This window comes from Myxocyprinus asiaticus, chromosome 31 (assembly GCF_019703515.2).
Source record: "Myxocyprinus asiaticus isolate MX2 ecotype Aquarium Trade chromosome 31, UBuf_Myxa_2, whole genome shotgun sequence".
NCBI classification, from domain to species: domain Eukaryota; kingdom Metazoa; phylum Chordata; class Actinopteri; order Cypriniformes; family Catostomidae; genus Myxocyprinus; species Myxocyprinus asiaticus.
In genome coordinates, this window is record NC_059374.1 from 12981784 (window position 1) to 13002419 (window position 20636).

A 20636-nucleotide genomic window follows, 5' to 3' on the forward strand; every position below is an offset into this window, starting at 1 on the left:
GCTTTGGAACAATGTATATTGGGAAAAGCACAAATAAAAAACCACTAACAAAACTTAATTGACTTGATTTGACGTTTAGGTTACAATGTTTTTTTCTACTTTGGCAACAAAATCTCAATGTTCTCTTTTAGCCAGGTCAAACAAACAAGTGATAGCCAGTGCTAAAGCATTTTACCAATCAGAAAGTAGCATAATTAATTCCAAATAATGACCAGCATCATCCAATCACTGCCAACCATGTTGAAATAAAATTATACATTATAAATTCTGAATCTGAAAGTACTGATTACCATTGTCTCATGTCTGCCAGCCATGTTGAGTGGTTCAAACATCATCTGCAGCCTGAAACTGAACTTTTCATAGGAAGTTTGGTTTGAATGCACTTGGCTTCATAGGAAAGATATAGGATGCTCCCTTGCTCCCTATCTAGTGAATGACTTAATTCTCCAGTGTGCTGTCTGCCTGCACTGGTCTCAGAACAATTTGAAATGCACTGCATTTTCATAAAAATAAAAAATAAATCCTCAATGTGAAAATGCATAGTAAATATAGGATTTCTGATGAAAACTTTGTGCTATTGTCCGCTATTGTGTACATTGTGTTTAGCAGCGTGACGTTTTGCAATAAATAGCTCAGATTTTTAAAATGAAACTGGAGACTCTAATCTTTTGACTCAAAGAGGTTTCAATGTAAAAACGTAATTAGGTTTCCTACCAGATGTAGTTTTGTTGCCATTTCTCCCAAAGCCAAACTCCGCTGTGATCGGTGCCATGTTGTTTTGTCACATGACTCCGTACATCGAAAGTTTAACCCTTAACTGACAGCCCAGAGTCTCCTGAACTGAAATCAGTCAGTTTAAATGAAATAAAATTATGCTTTGTGTGTAGCAAAGCCAAAATACAGCGTCCACACATGTGGACACGGGGTCGCATGAGGATAAATATACAGTGTGTATATATATATATATATATATATATATATGTATGTATGATTGTTCACCCAAAAATGGAAATTCTGTAAAACAGATGCGAAAGTGAATGGTGACTGAGGCTCCATCACTAACATTTCCTTTTGTGTTCCATGGAAAAAATAAAGTCAACACATGGTTGAGTAAAATATGACTGAATTTTTATTTTAGAGAAAGACCACAATCTCTTATCTTTTCACTCAGTGACATCTCCTGCCCAGTCAATCTGTGAAAACATCCATGAGCATTTCTCTCACTGCAAAGCAATGCCAAATGCTCATATCGCCAAAATATTCAGATTTTCACACATCCTCCCCTGCATTCTCTCTGCCACAGTAACAGCGGTGCTATTATCAGAACATGTCTTTCCTAAAACTTTGGTTTATCTTTTCATAGACAATGCAGTTTTCCAAGGTGCTACAATCTTGTCATATGTGCTTGTGCATTTACTGGTTTCTTGTCATTCAGCATCTTTTCTCACACACTTTCTTGTTCTCTCTGTCTCTCTTTGTCTCTGTCTTCCCCTCTCTTTTATCCTGTGCTCTCACCCCATGGCCCGCAGTGATTTTATCTGTGGGAGTCCAAGTGCGACTCAGGGCCCCCAGAGTTCCTGGAAAATGTGCCAACTCTTCTCTATCCCTCCTCTCCTCCCTTTCTCTCTGGCTGTTGTGGTCGCTACTGTTTAGTCTGCACAGGGTCGTTCTCAGCCCGTAGATCAAAACACAGCCACATTTCCTCACTGCAAATGGGGCCCTTCATTGTTTTTGTCTGTGTGCGTGACCCTGGGTCTCTCTAACCTCACATTTTTTTTTTCTTGCACTGATTTCAGAGGCTGTTCCTAAGGTCTTATGTCGTGACCGGGCATTTAATCTCGTTTATACCTTTTTGTCTCTATTTCTGTGTGTCTGCCACTAGCGTTGGGAATAGTGCTTAAAATCAGCAGAAACCTGGCAATACGATATTTTATACTGATATGCAATAATAGTGTGATTCTTTATGTGTATTAGTGTATTACAATACAAAACGATGATATACTGTGATCTTTTACTCGTTTCTATTTATACAAATTAAGTTATACTGTATACTGTACTGTAGTTTTTTCTGTGTTTACATTTTGGTCGAATAGAACTAGAGCTTTCGTTGACCTAATGCCACCAAAAATGTTGCCTTCTCACTGGCAGCTAATCTCTCTTCAATCCAAGTTATATTCATGTGATGCTGCCTAATAGAATCTGTAACAGATTTGTTAAGGATCCGGAATCAATAAGTGGAATTGGAACAAGAATTGTTTTTTTTATTTCTCTAATTCTCCCTTCCTGTTTAATTTCTCGTAGGTACACGCTTGATGAATTCGGGACAGCCAGACGATCAGCAGTAGTTCGAGGGTTTATCGACGCCCTGACCCGTGGTGGCCCAAGCGGCACCCCGAGACCCATCGAGATGCACTCTCACGATCCAGTGAGGTGAAACTCTTATCACAAGTGCACATCCAATCCCTCCCATCCAGTCATTCCACTCAACAGCATGCAGAAAACACAATGGATGACATTTCACTTTGTTATGCTAAAAATAAACACTTCGTAGCCACTATAATTGGGGGTCATTTTTAAGGTTATACCGTTGTTAACCACTAAAAGCCTCTCCATTACCGAATAAAGTCCTTACTCACAGAAAACCGTGGGCCCGTGTTTCTGTGCAGGTCATGCTTTAATTTTCTCTATGCAGTGATATTACACTCAATGAAAACATTTTCTTTAACTGAAATTAAAAGAAGGATTATGCACATACATATATGCATAATAAGTAAATTTGATCAAATGCTTAAGTACATAGAAATTTAAGACGCCTAATATAAAGTGGGTCCCAATTGGGTAATTCAGAAACCCATTTCTTTGTTTGTTTGGATGTGTAGCCTACATAAAGTATATGACATGAATATGCCCAATACAAAAGAAGTATTTTAATGTAAATTGTATTAATTGAAATGAATCGCAATTACAGTATCATGGGAAATAATTGACACAGCCCTAAAACACCAAGGCTTCATCCACACAAATACATTTTTGGTTGAAAACATATTAATTTTGCAATTTTTATGTATCTCATTCACACTAGAAAAGTGTTTTCCTCCACCAAAAATGGAACGTTTAGAAAACGGTCTCCATTACCGCATACTTTGGTACTGCTTCTGTAGGTTTCAAACTAAAACAGATTCGTTTGGAGGTTGCCTAAAAGTAAATATGCTGAAAATCTAAAACAGAAATGAACAGTCAGTCAAAATGAAAACTAAAAAAAGAAACTAAAAATATAGAAATAACTACAAATTCTAAACTATAATAACCCTGCCTCTGTGGGCCACTGCTGCATCTACCGAAGCTGCAAATCCAATTCAGCCAGTAAGCACATTAAACCCAACGTGATTCTCTTAGGAAGGTGCTTTCGCTTTCAGAGAATTACTTAGCATGAGTTCAGAGAAAGGTTGGACTGTTGAGATCTATGGATCGCAGCATGTGCTCCAGGCCAGAACCCCTTTCAAGCTTTGCTACCCCTTCCTGTCAGGAACCCAAAGGAGAGAACATGAGGTTCCTGGCAGAACGTCGATAAAAGTGGGAAGCAGCGGTTCTCAGAATGCCACTTCCCCCCCACTGCCCCGTGTTAAAGTATATGGAGGCAAAGTAATGATAGCCAACTGTGATAGCCTCAGATCTCAGAAAATCTATAACGCAACTAGATGTAACTACAATTCTCGATATCTAGATGCAAAGTTCTAAGTAATGAATTATCTAGCAATTCAGTTCCCACCTGTGACAGTCTCTGCCCGATCTGTTTATTATTATAGCTGTTTGCTAAGGCAAGCATCACTATTACTATTTGCTCTTACTTGAGGTTACTGCTCAAATCCTAAGTATTAAAGGGGTAGTTCAAATCCTAAGTATTAAAGGGGTGAGTAAATGATGAGAGAATTTTCATTTTTGGGTGAACTATCTCTTTAAAATTTGTCTTGTAAGTCGTCCTGCACTGTTTGTGCTATGGATATGAATGATACCTCAAATTATGTGGCTTGTTGACCAGGGGTGTGCTATTACATTTCTAAGGAATCAGACTGAAAATTTTTGCCTGGCGAGTAAAAAAAGTGGGCAAAAAAAAAAAGAAAGAAAAGGAAACACATAGACTTGCATTGAAGTAGGGATTTGAGCCATATCTAATTTCAAGCCGTCAGTCATTACAATCGAATTTTGTACAGATTGGTTAGGTGGATTTTTAGTTAATGTTTGCGTGTGTTTTTATCAATGTGCATGCTTAAATGTCTGCTTGTATATACTGTATAATAGAGCTGTCAGAATTAACACGTGAACATGATTCATTTAAAAAGTTTTACGCGTTTTTCTTAAGCACAATTAACGCATTTACTGTTTATGCTACATAAACCTGCATAAATACTTGTTGGAAGGGCGGAACATTTGTAATGTGTCCGCCTGGAGTCATTACACTGATGCAGACTTCAAAACACACACACACCAGAGCCCTTCTACCAAGGGGAGTCTATAAGCTAAGTTTAAAATAGTGTTACGTGGCAGTCCCATAGACATCCTAAGGGCGGTAATGTCGTAACATGCAAGCTGACCGTTACACTCTCTCCTATGATAAAGGTTGTTATCTCAGTAAATAAAAGAATCTCTGCACACACAACAGCATTTACATGATAAAATGATGGCGAAAGGATCTCTTAATGCTATTTGATGTACAAAACAAGCCCAGATGGGACTTGTAATAGAAATCAAGTATTTTTCAGCCTATTTAAGGCACATTTTAATTACCACAGAAGTACGTCAAGTATTAACTATGAGATGTTTTTGTTTGCAAGCGCTCTTCATGTGTAGTTCAAAGCGGAACTGTCACTGATGCCCTGACGTGAATCATGAATGCAGTTTCGCGATTGCTGTCGGAAAGTGGATAGCCACAGTCTACCGGCAGTTTGTGGAGGATTTCAGTTTAAGAATTGTAATGCCCGTTGCATTTTCATTGCAACTTTGTGAGGACTAGTTTTTTTCAATTAGTCAAACTTCTACTTAGACTTTGGGAAACAGTTAATGTTACTTTAATTGGTGCTATTTTAGTGCATTTCTATCTTTATACTGTGGAAGGCTTTGTTTGGAAAATGTTAAGTGTTATATTGTTACATTTTGTTTTGTTTTCTTTCCTAGGATGGAAATACATTTTGACAGGAAAAGAAGTATATATATTGTCAAATTTCAGCACTTTCAAAATCTGTGATTAACTACAAAACTTGTATGCAATTAATCATGATTCAAAATTTTAACCGACTGACAGCACTAATATATAATCATTCTACCAGGTATGCTGGGGACATGTTGGCCTGGCTCCATCAAGCCACAGCCTCAGAGAAGGAACATCTGGAAGCTTTGCTCAAACAGGTTACTGTGCAAGGTACATCAAACTCTCATACTGAACAAACACTGTGAATACACTGGAAGCAAATGGTGCATTGAAACACAACTAGTTTGTTCCCAGGTATCATCAACGAATCTGTTATTCTTTTTTATTTTATTTATTTTTTTATTTGTTAAATATTAACTTGTACTCATGGAAAACCTGAAAATGTATTGCATCTTAGACTGAAAATGGCCCTGCCTCACTATCTGAACGTACTTGTTCAATTATCTTGCTGTGTTTTTGCAGGGGTTGAAGAAAACATGCAGGAAGTAGTTGGCCACATCACTGAAGGAGTTTGCAGACCACTTAAGGTGAGAGTGATGTGGAAATGATGACCAAAGACTGCCACACAAACTGTCAGAATATGAATTGATGTCATGCACATTTTTTAGCAGCTTTTCACTCTCCTTAGGCCTATGTATAATATTTGAACGATTCTTATTTCAGCGTGCTCATAGGTATGACTTTCATACGTGTACCTCAAAATTGTTTCGTTGATTTGTGTTTTTTGATTCCTTCATCAGGTGCGAATTGAGCAGGTGATTGTTGCTGAGCCAGGTGCTGTTCTTCTGTATAAACTCTCCAATCTTCTCAAGTTCTACCATCACACCATCAGGTACAAACACCACAGCTAAGTGAATGGCCTTTATAATGTGTTTATTGTCTTAATGTCACACTACATTTGACAGAAGGGCAAATTTTATCAAGCATTTGCCATGGCATTTGTCAGAACTGTAACATTTTGTTTAGCAGCCATAACAATAAATAATTCCAACTAAAACTAACATAAATCCAGTTTTGGCCATTGCCTTCAACGTTTCAATATGCTCGTCTGCTTTACTAAATGCATGTGTCTGTGGTTCTCGCAGTGGCATCATGGGTACCAGTGTGTCCTCTCTGTTGATGACCATAGATGAGATGCACATGCTTAGTAAGAAGATGTTCTTCAACAGTCTCAGTCTCCACGCCAGTCGCCTCATGGATAAAGTGAGTACTTACACTTTTTATAGTCATTATAAGCATAATCCTACATAAATTCTATGCATGTGAAATACTTAAGCATTTAAACAGTATACATCATCAGTATTAGGGATGTCCCAATACGACACTTGTATCAAAATGGGGTCTGTTACCGCACTAATGTACTTTTACCAGTTTTCATAAAAATGCTCTGATACCAAAAACCGATACCATCTGACATATGAATGTCATTACGTAAACATTCAGCTCACAAATTAAAATCATGTTATGTCCTAGTGTGATTATTGAACCTCAAAGGCTACGATTTAATTAGATAAATATAAAGTTTGCATGTGCTGCTCACTTCAAAGTGAATGTGTGGAGCCGGTGTTGTGCTCATACCTTTTTTAGAGGTCCATGGCTCATACACGGAAAACACCATCATGAGAATTGCGAGCTCTGTTTGTAGCAGATGACAGCGAGCAGAGCGCTAATTCACTTTGTGGCTGTAGGCACATACAAACTACATATTTAATTAAATGGCAGTCCTGTGCGGTTTAATAATAACGTTAGGTGTGCGTTCCATTCAGAAGTGATCCTCCCTATGCCCTGTTCCTTTTGAAGACTTTACCATCCACTGTGAGAGCTTTGGAGGGCTGAAAGGTGTAGGGTGCAAAAAGAACATTCATTCGGAACTTACCTTTTAAGTCATTTTCATTGGAAATTCTGTTTGAAGCATGGCTTACAGCATGGCTATCATGATTGATTGTTCATCCTTCGAAGTGCTATTTGGAGGCTGATTTATCCTGATTGAACACAGAGTATATCACGTAGCGACTTGCTTTTCTGGAGTTGAGAAGCTACCATCAAAACACACAGAAACTGAAAGGGCTTCACGCCAAAATAAAAGCTTCCCCCAAAATAAAAGCTCAATTTAAATGGAAAAAGTATGACAAAATTATGTCACTACTGTATAGTTATCTAATATTCACAGTAATATTACTACTACTACTGATAATAATAATTTAAATAGTAATTGTGTTATATTTAAACAGTATCATCTGTCATGCTCTGTTATGCAGCACTTTATTTGACAAAAATAACTCCAATGTTGTATTTTGAATTGTGCTGTGAGGTTCTGTATAAAAGCACTTCATTTGATAAAAATAATACAATATTACGGTGAAAAATGAATTGTTCAATTTTCATTTGATTGAAGGTTTAATTTATTTAGACACCATTTTGATGATAAAATTGAAATAAACATATGGAAATAAAAATAAAAAAGTTATCGTGTCGGCGAATACCGAAAAGGAAGTATCGGTACTTGTTCTCAAAAAAATGGTCTCGGGACATCCCTAATCAGTATCCAGATTTGCTGCTTGACACAGATCCATTAGCTTTGTTACATTTGTATTTTGGTGTGTATGGATTACATATAATTTATGGGTTACAAAAAAACATGCTATTAGCATAGCACAGCCAATCAGATTCTCACTTTCTTGTAGTCAACGCATCTCTTTCTGGTTAGTTTGATTGAGTTTTATCACCAGGCTAAAAAAAAAGAAAAAGCATTCTCAAACCAGGGATTGTAAATTACCCCCAAAATATCCCCGAACACGCACAGGTTACTTTGAAAAAACACTTTATCGACAAGTGGATCAGTAGCAAGAACAAGATGGCCTGCGCTCCACACTTCTGAGAGAATTATCGCCTTAGCAGCGCACTAATCAAATCACCTCGGCTTAGGACGTTGCATCTTGCTTACTAACGCCACTCGGTGCCAGCCACTAGCCTGAGCTAATGAGCCCTATTAGAGGCAGCAGTGCTCTGGGTAGGGCTCGCCTAGCAGGGTGTTTATTAGTCAGTTATCTTAGGTGTCAGTCTCGCTGTCAGACATGTTTGCCTTGATTCTGAGGGTCTTGAACATGAGTTGCAAGGGTAAATACAGCTCTTTAAACTTAACTCTAGCAGATGAACTTTGAAAGGGAAGTTGTAATGAAAATGAACAGGATTCCTCCTCTGTCTGAAACTGCTCAGAAACTGCAAAATATGAAGTCATAACCTCTGAACCTTTTCGTAGAGGGTCAATATGGTGCTGTATTTTTTGTGTCCATAATAATTTATTCAAAAAAGATTAAAGGGAGATGTAATCATTTACTCAGCCTCATGTCGTTCCAAACCTGTATGACTTACTTTGTTCTGTGGAACACAAAAGGAGAAATTTAGCAGAATGTCCAAGCTGCTCTTTTCCATACAATGAAAGTGCATGGGGACCACAGTCATTTTATGGAAACAAATCATCTTGGACGTACTAGATAACTCCTTTTGTATCAAATATCAGACCATTTTAAGGCATGGCAAGGTTAGTTCAGGATGCCAAATGGTAGAACCCCCAAAAATCTAAATGATATTCATGATTCAAAAATTCATAATATTTGTAAAAATATCTTTGCACCTTGAAACTTGTCTTTGAAAACTTTAAATAATGATTAAAAAGGTGCACTCAGTGATTATTTGTTTTTTGTTGTTTGTGCTAATTGCCAATTTCTTTTAAACTATGAAATTTATAGTATCTTTGAAAAAATATTTTTTTCAATGATCAGTCTTTAGAGTAAAAGCTGCTTTATTCTACATATGGTGTTGGGCGCCGATTCATTATTGCCACATGTTGAGATCAAATAACCATCCGAATGTTATTTGCTTTATCTCACTAATTCCCAGCGACTGAATGGTTTCATTCGCAGTATAAATTACTTGTGGCTGTCTCAAATCACGCATTTCTACATTGGCATCTCTAAACGCCTATTTCTAAATGAACGTTTTCAATTAAGCTGCTAGGTGTCAGCATAACGTAAACCAAATATTACTGAGTGCACCTTTAAGATGTGTACACTCACAAATGCATTCAATGAAAATGTTACTTATGTTGCAGTGTTACACTTACTGAACTTTTAGAGTCATTAAATCAAAACCTTTGTTGAAAATGTTAAGCATTTTTCTAAATGTATGAAACCAACGTGATTTCAATTATTACGCAAGAACTTAGCACATATGTTTTAAACTAGCGGTAGATTAATTGTCATTGAACCGATGATCTATTCATTCTCTCTCTCTTTCCTTTTTTCTCAGGTTGAGCTTCCTCCTCCTGATCTGGGTCCCACTGCCTCTCTCACTAAGACTCTGTCGCTCCTCAGAGAGGTTTTGGCCTCCCATGATTCTTCAGTTCTGCCTCTTGATGCCCGTCAAGCTGACTTTGCCCAGGTGAAGCCCCAAATCTTATTCTCAAATACTATTCGCTCACCTTATACTTTGCCTTTATATATTTATTTACCCCCACAGCACCATCTGTAAGGCTCAAGTACCCCATAATATTTTGTATTTTTTATTATTATTTATTTATTTATTTTATCCCCTTTTCTCACAATTTGGAATGCCCAATTCCCACTACATAGTAGGTCCTTGTGGTGGTGCGGTTACTCACCTCAATCTGGGTGGCGGAGGACAAGTCTCAGTTGCCTCCGCTTCTGAGACCGTCAATCCGCACATTTTATCACGTGGCTCGCTGTGCATGACACCACGGAGATTCACAGCATGTGGAGGCTCATGCTACTCTCCACGATCCATGCACAACTTACCATACGCCCCATTGAGAGCGAGAACCACTAATCGCGACCACGAGGAGGTTACCCCATGTGACTCTACCCTCCCTAGCAACTGGGCCAATTTGGTTGTTTAGGAGACCTGGCTGGAGTCACTCAGCACGCCCTGGATTTGAACTCGCGACTCCAGGGGTGGTAGTCAATATCAATACTCGCTGAGCTACCCAGGTCCCAAGTACCCCAAAATTGACACAATCAAATATGTGTAACAAAGGCTAAATATCATAATGTTTACATTAAAATTGTAATAACCCTGATGTACAAAATGAAAATATGTACTTGCCAGTTATGACATTTACGTATTTATCAACAACAACAAAATCAAATCGGGGCCAAATGAGCTGTGAAATGCACAATTAGAACAGACTAATTATACAGGGGACCTTCTAACATAATAAATATACATACACTGCGTGTGTGTGTGTGTGTGTGTGTGTGTGTGTGTGTGTGTATATATATATATATATATATATATATATATATATATATATATATATATATATATATATATATATTTATACACACACACACTGATCAGCCACAACATTAAAACCACTGACAGGTGAAGTGAATAACATCAATTATCTCGTTACAATGGCACCTGTCAAGGGGTGGGATGTATTAGGCAGCAAGTGAACAGTCAGTTCTTGAGTTTCATGTGTTGGAAGCAGGAAAAATGGGCAAGCGTAAGGATCTGAGCAACTTTGACAAGGGCCAAATTGTGATGGCTAGACGGCTGGGTCAGAACATCTCCAAAATGGCAGGTCTTGTGGGGTGTTTCTGGTATGCAGTAGTTATTACCTACCAAGAGTTGTCCAAGGAAGGACAACCAGTGAACCAGCAACAGGGTCATGTGTGCCCAAGGCTCATTGATGTGCATTGGAAGTGAAAGCTAGCTGTGGTCCGCTCTCACAGAAGAACTACTGTAGCACAAATTGCTGAAAAACGTAATGCTGGCCATGACAGAAAGGTGTCAGAACACACAGTGCATCGCAGCTTGCTGTGTATGGGGCTGCGTAGATGCAGATTGGTCAGAGTACCCATGCTAACCCCTGTCCACCGCCGAAAGCACCTACAATGGGTATGTGAGCGTCAGAACTGGACCATGCAGCAGTGGAAGAAGATGGCTTGGTCTGATAAATCACGTGTTCTTTTAGTTCATGTGGAAGGCTGGGTGCGTGTGACTAGGGAAGAGATGGCAGCAGGATGCACTATGGGAAGAAGGCAGGCTGGAGGAGGCAGTATGATGCTCTGGGCAATGTTCTGCTGAGAAACCTTGGGTTCTGGCATTCATGTGGATGTTACTTTGACACATACTACCTACCTAAAGATTGTTGCAGACAACACCTGCATGTCACCTTTCAAACTGAGTGACAGTCAAATGCAACATGAGGACGGCGCAATTTAAAGATTTATTTTATCTAGCGAAGTATATATGATGCTGTGTAAATGTTGCAGATTATGTCTTAATTAATCTGATTTGGATTTTAGAAAAGTTCTGAAATAATCAGTCTTTATCTTCATGCAATACCGTCAATGAGACGATTTCAACGGTATGATAACCGTCCGTTTTAAAACCGAGGTATATTTTGAAACCTTGAAACCGTTACATCCCAATTCCCAAACAAAGCCTTCCACAGTATAAAGATAGAAATGCACTAAAATAGCACCAATTCAAGTAAAATTAAATGTTTCTTAAAGTCTAAGTGGTAGTTTGACTAAGTATATACAGTATATATACAGTATCAATAAGTATGCACTGCTCCATGCAATGAGTTTCTGTGCTAGTATGTGCAGTCGACTCGAGCATGCACCTGCTAGAAATGTATATAAGCCAGTTTTAGTCACAGGAAGTGTGGTGGTGGGGTGGGGGTGGGGGGGGAATCATGAAGTTTTAGTAAGTGAAAATAAAAAAAAGGCAACTGTATAAATTTTCTTAATGTGTTAAATAGTCAACTATTAATTGCTGAAATTAACGTGTTAAATTTCCCAGCCCTAATATATACATATATTAATTCAATAGTCAAGACCTGGAGCTACTTCATAGCTGTTTACTGGAAAATATTTGCACACCTTAGAATGTCTGTCAACCAATCAGAATGAAGCATTCAACAGACCCGGTTTATATATATATATATATATATATATATATATATATATATATATATATATATATATATAAAGAAAAGTAAGCACATCAGAAATCAGATGACTGATAAATATTTATTTCATGCATCAAACAACCTGTTTACCAATCACACTAATTACTTCGGGAGTTTGCATCAGGGCAGAACAAGTAACTTGCGCTAGAGAGAGGTGGTGGCTCTCATTCAGCCATTGATCCCACGTTGGCACTATTTTACAGCGGACCCTTCCTTTTCTAAATGTGAACTGTGAGCTACGTTGTGATTGGTCAAGAAGGAGTTCAGTTACATACAGGTTCGATTGCTCTTCCTGAGTACCCCGGATGTCTTTGTCAAATGTACCCGAATCTGAATATAAAACCTGAATCAGTGTATTAAATTTTTTTTTTTCTGAATTTAATGATCTGAATTCGTGCCACATACATTTGAATTTAACGTTTGAATGTAATTCAAGTTCAAATAAACATGTTCAAATTCAAGTCCTAAATTTCAAGCTCAAAATCCCAATGGCACATATTTAATTCCATACTTGACCGCATAACGTTTTATATCACTTCACCAAATTATTTCAGTTATTTCAAAGAGCCCTACAGGCTACCACAGCTAAATAAGTTAAAACAAATACATTGGTTTAGTGTATCAGATAAGAATGACAAACTATGTCTATCCTAAATTTATTTCAATTTCGGTTGAAAAGCATCCACGCGCGCTCTCTCTCTCTCTCTCTCTCTCTCTCTCTCTCTCTCTCTCTCTCCTCTCTGTCACACACTCACATATGCTGACACGCATACACACATAGACTCGAGTCACAACCAACAAACAGAGCCACACCCCCCGCGCCTTGATCAATATTGTACAACAGTTTCTATATTATCCTAAATAACAATTAAATATGTGCAAGTGTTTTGATGTATTTCACCCTAATCAGCCTCCCATAGTGGAAGCATCATCGTGCTCCTTCTCTTTAGCTCTCACACAAACGCTCATACACGGACACACACACACATTCGGGACTGGAGCCAAATCTGCACACAGTTGTTTAGCAACGGAAAAGCTATATACAAGGATGGCGACTCGCGTGGCTGCTGAGAAGTATATTTAAACTTACATCTTGGCCATTTGAAGCGATGATATTGCTGATGAGAACCGCATTAAACCCAGTTAATTCCACACACGATCTCACTCAGTTTCTCTCTTTCTCTTGCTCACACGCACACACACCACCTTGTTACTTCAATGCTGAAAAGCAGCACATCCTCTGTTGCTAGTTCTAAAGTGACGTTTTCGAACTAGCAATAAGGCTTGGGCTGTTTCAAAGCTAGATGCTGAATCTGTGGAGGAAGAAAGTAGTTCCACTCACAAGAGTGTTTTTAGGGATGAAAAACAGAAAATGTCTTGATATAAAACCATTAAGGATGTCTTAAGGTGTGGTAACCGTGGTATAAGTGGAATGATTGTCTCCGGCCCGTTGAATTATTGAAAAATAATGCACACCCAAAGTGTAACGCTGCGTGTTGTGGCCGCATTACCACCTAGGGGTGTGCATTATTTTTCAATAATTCAACTGTCCGCCGTCAATTATTCCTTACATATATAGTACACACACACACTCAGAGATATACACTATATTGCCAAAAGTATTCGCTCACCCATCCAAATAATTGAATTCAGGTGTTCCAATCACTTCCATGGCCACAGGTGTATAAAATGAAGCACCTAGGCATGCAGACTGCTTCTACAAACATTTGTGAAAGAATGGACCGCTCTCAGGAGCTCAGTGAATTCCAGCGTGGTACTGTGATAGGATGCCACCTGTGCAACAAGTCCAGTCGTGAAATTTCCTCACTACTAAATATTCCACAGTCAACTGTCAGTGGTATTATAACAAAGTGGAAGCGATTGGGAATGACAGCAACTCAGCCACGAAGTGGTAGGCCACGTAAAATGACAGAGCAGGGTCAGCGGATGCTGAGGCGCATAGTGCGCAGAGGTCGCCAACTTTCTGCAGAGTCAATCGCTACAGACCTCCAAAGTTCATGTGGCCTTCAGATTAGCTCAAGAACAGTGCATAGAGAGCTTCATGGAATGGGTTTCCATGGCCGAGAAGCTGCATCCAAGCCATACATCACCAAGTGCAATGCAAAACTTCGGATGCAGTGGTGTAAAGCACGCCGCCACTGGACTCTAGAGAAGTGGAGACGCGTTCTCTGGAGTGACGAATCACGCTTCTCCATCTGGCAATCTGATGGACGAGTCTGGGTTTGGTGGTTGCCAGGAGAACGGTACTTGTCTGACTGCATAGTGCCAACTGTGAAGTTTGGTGGAGGGGGGATTATGGTGTGGGGTTGTTTTTCAGGAGCTGGGCTTGGCCCCTTAATTCCAGTGAAAGGAACTCTGAATGCTTCAGCATACCAAGAGATTTTGGACAATTCCATACTCCCAACTTTGTGGGAACAGTTTGGGGATGGCCCCTTCCTGTTCCAACATGACTGTGCACCAGTGCACAGAGCAAGGTCCATAAAGACATGGATGAGCGGGTTTGGTGTGGAAGAATTTGACTGGCCTGCACAGAGTCCTGACCTCAACCCGATAGAGCAACTTTGGGGTGAATTAGAGCGAAGACTGCGAGCCAGGCCTTCTCGTCCAACATCAGTGTCTGACCTCACAAATGCGCTTCTGGAAGAATGGTCAAAAATTCCCATAAACACACTCCTAAACCTTGTGGAAAGCCTTCCTCCCAGAAGAGTTGAAGCTGTTATAGCTGCAAAGGGTGGGCCGACGTCATATTAAACCCTATGGATTAAGAATGGGATGTCACTTAAGTTCATATGCGTCTAAAGGCAGATGAGTGAATACTTTTGGCAATATAGTGTATATATATATATATATATATATATATATAGCCACACACACACACACACACACACACACACACACACACACACTGGCAGCCAAACGTTTGGAATAATGTACAGATTTAGCTGTTTCTGAAGGAAATTGATACTTTAATTCACCAAAATGGCATTCAACTGATCGCAGAGTATAGTCAGGACATTAATAACATGAAAAATTACTATTATCCTCTTTTCTGGTTTTTAGGTGTTGTCCTGTATCCTCGACCCATTGTTGCAGCTGTGCACGGTATCGGCCAGTAACCTGGGAACAGCAGACATGGCCACGTACATGGTGAACTCCCTCTACATGATGAAGACCACACTGGCTCTGTTTGAGTTCACCGACAAGCGCTTAGAAATGCTGGAGTTTCAGGTGTGCTGACATTTTAACTAAGCATAATGCTAAATGATATGCTGAAGGAGTAAGAACAACAGGTTACACTGACTGACCAACCTTATTTTTGTAGTGAGGTCAGTGTTTCCATTACAGTCAGGTATCGATGCTCTAAAATGTGTAGAGGGTTTAAAGGCAACATGAAAAGTCATTTGCAAAGTTTTAACTTCGGTAATGTGAAATATTTAAGTAAAACAGACTTTTTAGCAGGAAATAATTTAGGATGGAAGTTTTTTTTTCAACAGGATTTATTTGGATCGTGATTGTTAGGCTGTTATATTATTATATTTTGTAAATATAGTTTTTTCTAATAATATTATGATAATATATATATATATATATATATATATATATATATATATATATATATATATTTTTTTTTTGTATTTATTTATTTATTATAACATTGCAACTGCAAAATCTAATTAAGTCATAAGCTTGTGTTATGAGATGTTGTTGATTCTCTGTCATTTATTATTTTAATTATTTTTATTGGCCTCATGCTGTAGATTGAAGCTCACTTGGACACTCTTATCAATGAGCAGGCGTCATACGTGTTGACCAGAGCTGGACTGAGTCATAGCTATAGCTGCGTCCAACAGCACACCGCAGAACAGGTGAGAACTACTGAAAACGTTCATGTTCCTGTTCTCAATGTTCATCAAAGCACTCAGGATTTGGGTAAGGAAAGGCTTTTCTTGGATTAGTGTAATGCCGCATTTAACACCAAAATACCAAACTCTCCTTCCCCTCTGTTTTGCTCGGCTGTCTACTTAAAAAAAACTGCAGAAGTTTCCCTGCATTACAGGAATTATGTGAATTATACACAGCTGCACAAGCCCAGAAATAAAGCTTTTAGAGAAATTATTTTCATAGAGCATCTTTCCGACAATTATTTCTGATGTTCTGGTGATAATCAGTTATACTGTAATAGTGCATCTCCATTTGTATCCTAAACATTTAGAGTGTTTTGTGCTTCTTATTGAGGGCAGAAGAGCAAATGAGCATGAGAAAACAAATATATATGTCATTCTATATTAATGCGCTTGGCAACCGTAAATAACATATTAATGAACAATATTACTTGTTAATAGAATTGTTTATTGTGCTGATTATTATTAATATTAAATGTATTTCTTTATGTCTTTTGTCACCAAAATTTGAATATGCAATCCAATGAAACACTGGATAATGAAGAAAATGCCAGTATTTTATTTATTTTTAGATTATTATTTAAAAATATCCAAGAAAACATTTATATTATATATTTTAGTAATGGTTAATAATAATTTAAAAAAATCTGTCTAATTATATATATATATATATATATATATATATATATATATATATATATATATATATATATACAGGTGCATCTCAATAAATTAGAATGTCGTGGAAAAGTTCATTTATTTCAGTAATTCAACTCAAATTGTGAAACTCGTGTATCAAGTAAATTCAATGCACACAGACTGAAGTAGTTTAAGTCTTTGGTTCTTTTAATTGTGATGATTTTGGCTCACATTTAACAAAAACCCACCAATTCACTATCTCAAAAAATTAGAATATGGTGACATGCCAATCAGCTAATCAACTCAAAACACCTGCAAATATTTCCTGAGCCTTCAAAATGGTCTCTCAGTTTGGTTCACTAGGCTACACAATCATGGGGAAGACTGCTGATCTGACAATTGTCCAGAAGACAATCATTGACACCCTTCACAAGGAGGGTAAGCCACAAACATTCATTGCCAAAGAAGCTGGCTGTTCACAGAGTGCTGTATCCAAGCATGTTAACAGAAAGTTGAGTGGAAGGAAAAAGTGTGGAAGAAAAAGATGCACAACCAACAGAGAGAACCGCAGCCTTATGATTGTCAAGCAAAATCGATTCAAGAATTTGGGTGAACTTCACAAGGAATGGACTGAGTCTGGGGTCAAGGCATCAAGACACAGACATGTCAAGAAATTTGGCTACAGTTGTCGTATTCCTCTTGTTAAGCCACTCCTGAACCACATACAACGTCAGAGGCGTCTTACCTGGGCTAAGGAGAAGAAGAACTGGACTGTTGCCCAGTGGTCCAAAGTCCTCTTTTCAGATGAGAGCAAGTTTTGTATTTCATTTGGAAACCAAGGTCTTAGAGTCTGGAGGAAGGGTGGAGAAGCTCATAGCCCAAGTTGCTTGAAGTCCAGTGTTAAGTTTCCACAGTCTGTGATGATTTGGGGTGCAGTGTCATCTGCTGGTGTTGGTCCATTGTGTTTTTTGAAAACCAAAGTCACTGCACCCGTTTACCAAGAAATTTTGGAGCACTTCATGCTTCCTTCCGCTGACCAGCTTTTTAAAGATGCTGATTTCATTTTCCAGCAGGATTTGGCACCTTCCCACACTGCCAAAAGCACCAAAAGTTGGTTAAATGACCATGGTGTTGGTGTGCTTGAGTGGCCAGCAAACTCACCAGACCTGAACCCCATAGAGAATCTATGGGGTATTGTCAAGAGGAAAATGAGAAACAAGAGACCAAAAACTGCAGATGAGCTGAAGGCCACTGTCAAAGAAACCTGGGCTTCCATACCACCTCAGCAGTGCCACAAACTGATCATCTCCATGCCACGCCGAATTGAGGCAGTAATTAAAGCAAAAGGAGCCCCTACCAAGTATTGAGTACATATACAGTAAATGAACATACTTTCCAGAAGGCCAACAATTCACTAAAAATGTTTTTTTATTGGTCTTATGATGTATTCTAATTTTTTGAGATAGTGAATTGGTGGGTTTTTGTTAAATGTGAGCCAAAATCATCACAATTAAAAGAACCAAAGACTTAAATTACTTCAGTCTGTGTGCATTGAATTTATTTAATACACGAGTTTCACAATTTGAGTTGAATTACTGAAATAAATGAACTTTTCCACGACATTCTAATTTATTGAGATGCACCTGTATATATTTATATGTACAGTGTGTGTGTGTGTGTGTGTGTGTGTGTGTGTGTATATATATATCTATATATATATATACACACACAATTTAACATTATATCAATACTAAAACTCATGTACTCCATCATATTTGGGGTTTTGTCCTCCCATGATGCATCACAAACATATACTGTAAATAATCATTAACACATGCGTGGACGTTGTATTTTGGCTTCGCTATACGCAACGCATAAGTTAATTTCATTTAAACTGACTGATCTCAGTTTAGGACACTCTGGGCTGTCAGTTAAGGGTTAAACTTTTGACGCGCAGAGTCATGTGACAAAACAACATGGCGCCGATCACAATGGAGTATGTCTTTGGGAGAAACGCCAACAAAACTACATCTGGTAAGAAACCTAATTAAGCTTTTACATCGAAACCTGTTTGAGTCAAATGATTAGAGTATCTGGTTTCATCTGATACACCATTTTTTAAATTTGAGCGATTTACCATGAAACGTCATGCTGCTAAACACAATGTACACTATAGTGGACAATAGCACTTAATGTTTTCATCAGAAATCCCATATTTACTGTCCATTTTCGCATTGAGAAAAATTTGTTTGCTTTCAGAGGCTTTCTGTGGAGTTAGGATGAAAATAATGTATATTTCGAACTGTTCTGAGACCAGTGCAGACAGATGGCACACTGGAGGTTAAGTCACCTGAATAGGGAGCAAGGGATCATCCTATATCTTTTCTATGACACCAAGTACATTCAATCCAAACTTCCAATCAAAAGTTCAGTTTCAGGCTGCAGATGATATTTGAACCACTCAACATGGTTGGCAGATATGGGACAATGGTAATCAGTACTTAGATTCCAAATTTATAATGTATAATTACATTTTAACATGGCTGGCAGTGATTGGACGATGCTGGCCATTACTTGCAGGGACAAGTGGATTTTTAAAGGGGCAAGTGAAAGAGAATTTTACTTGCCCGACCAGACAAGTAGCCTGATTAAAACATCAATTATGAAAAAAATAACCTGTCTATTTTATATATATATATATATATATATATATATATATATATATATATATATATATATAGCATAGGCCTGTGTCACTTATTGCAATGTTTGTATTCTTATTCTGCTGTTGAAAAAAGTCTAGAGCACATTTTATCATTCCCTAGCGATCTAGTAGCTGCACGCTATTTGACTGACAGAAGGCTTGTGTGCAGCGCTCTTTACATGCGCGTGTGCTCCGAGAATGTTCGCGCCTAAACAGGCAAATACATTTACAAATTCCGCCAAAATGTCTTGGTAAGGTGTTCATGTAAACACAGAGAGTCGAAAGTGAATGTAAACATTGGGGGAAAAGCTGATTTGTAACAAATGAAGGACTTGTAAGTTTAAATGTAACATAGTAGACCTGCCGCTGTCTAGTGTATCCTTAATGTTAATCAAACAACAAAGACAAGAAAACGACAAAACTACTCACTGATTTTGGCTGGATAACTTTACTAGTATAACTCCAAAATAAAAGTATTAATGTATTATTCACATAAAGAAGACCAGTAGTAGTTTTATGTCAAAATCATTCTGAATGTTTAATTGAATTCTTGATACCATTAATTTCTTTTAAATGTTGTTAAAAAGCACTGTTTTCTTAATTTCTTTTCTATAGTGATTTTTAATTTTGTTCTATTCATTTCATTTCTATTTATTTTCATTTGTTATGTTATTACTGACTGTTTACTATTGAATTTTAACTTAATTATTTTATAATTAACAAATTAGTGTTTGGCTATTATTTGTTGTGGTATTGAAGCTGGTATCAAAAATCATCACATTTCGCTAGACTACTGAAGTTTTGGTATTTTGACTGTATATATTGTGTATGGTTGATCTTGCTGCAATAACATGATGGAAAAGTAGATCTTATTCCATAGAAGTGTGAGCACCCCTGCTGTAAGTGATGGTGATGGATGCTTTCCTTTATTTGACTACTGTGCATACATGTAACATTTAATAACCTCCCCAACCCCTACCCAGCACTGTTTACATTTCTGTCCCTGAGAACCTAGTTGATTGCATAGGTATAATACTATTAGGTTGGCCATCTGTCGGAATTTTGGAAAACATACAATCGAAACTTTGACATGTTACTACTTGAGCATGTAACCAGTACATGTCCTTTTTTTCTTTCTGGACAAGTAACTTTTTTTAATCGGAC

The 20636-nt window shown here is 38.0% G+C and overlaps 1 protein-coding gene across 2 annotated transcripts in view; it reads left to right on the forward strand.

Moving 5' to 3' along the window:
• Nucleotides 1–20636, forward strand: part of cog6 (component of oligomeric golgi complex 6) — a 97920-nt gene that overhangs the window by 52662 nt on the left and 24622 nt on the right. For both annotated transcript variants that reach the window (XM_051665095.1, XM_051665096.1), the window contains exons 9-16: nucleotides 2302–2430; nucleotides 5325–5416; nucleotides 5669–5733; nucleotides 5947–6038; nucleotides 6292–6409; nucleotides 9515–9646; nucleotides 15288–15455; nucleotides 15986–16093. In XM_051665095.1, coding sequence (XP_051521055.1) covers nucleotides 2302–2430; nucleotides 5325–5416; nucleotides 5669–5733; nucleotides 5947–6038; nucleotides 6292–6409; nucleotides 9515–9646; nucleotides 15288–15455; nucleotides 15986–16093 — 904 coding nt within the window. The remainder of the gene's footprint in view (nucleotides 1–2301; nucleotides 2431–5324; nucleotides 5417–5668; nucleotides 5734–5946; nucleotides 6039–6291; nucleotides 6410–9514; nucleotides 9647–15287; nucleotides 15456–15985; nucleotides 16094–20636) is intronic.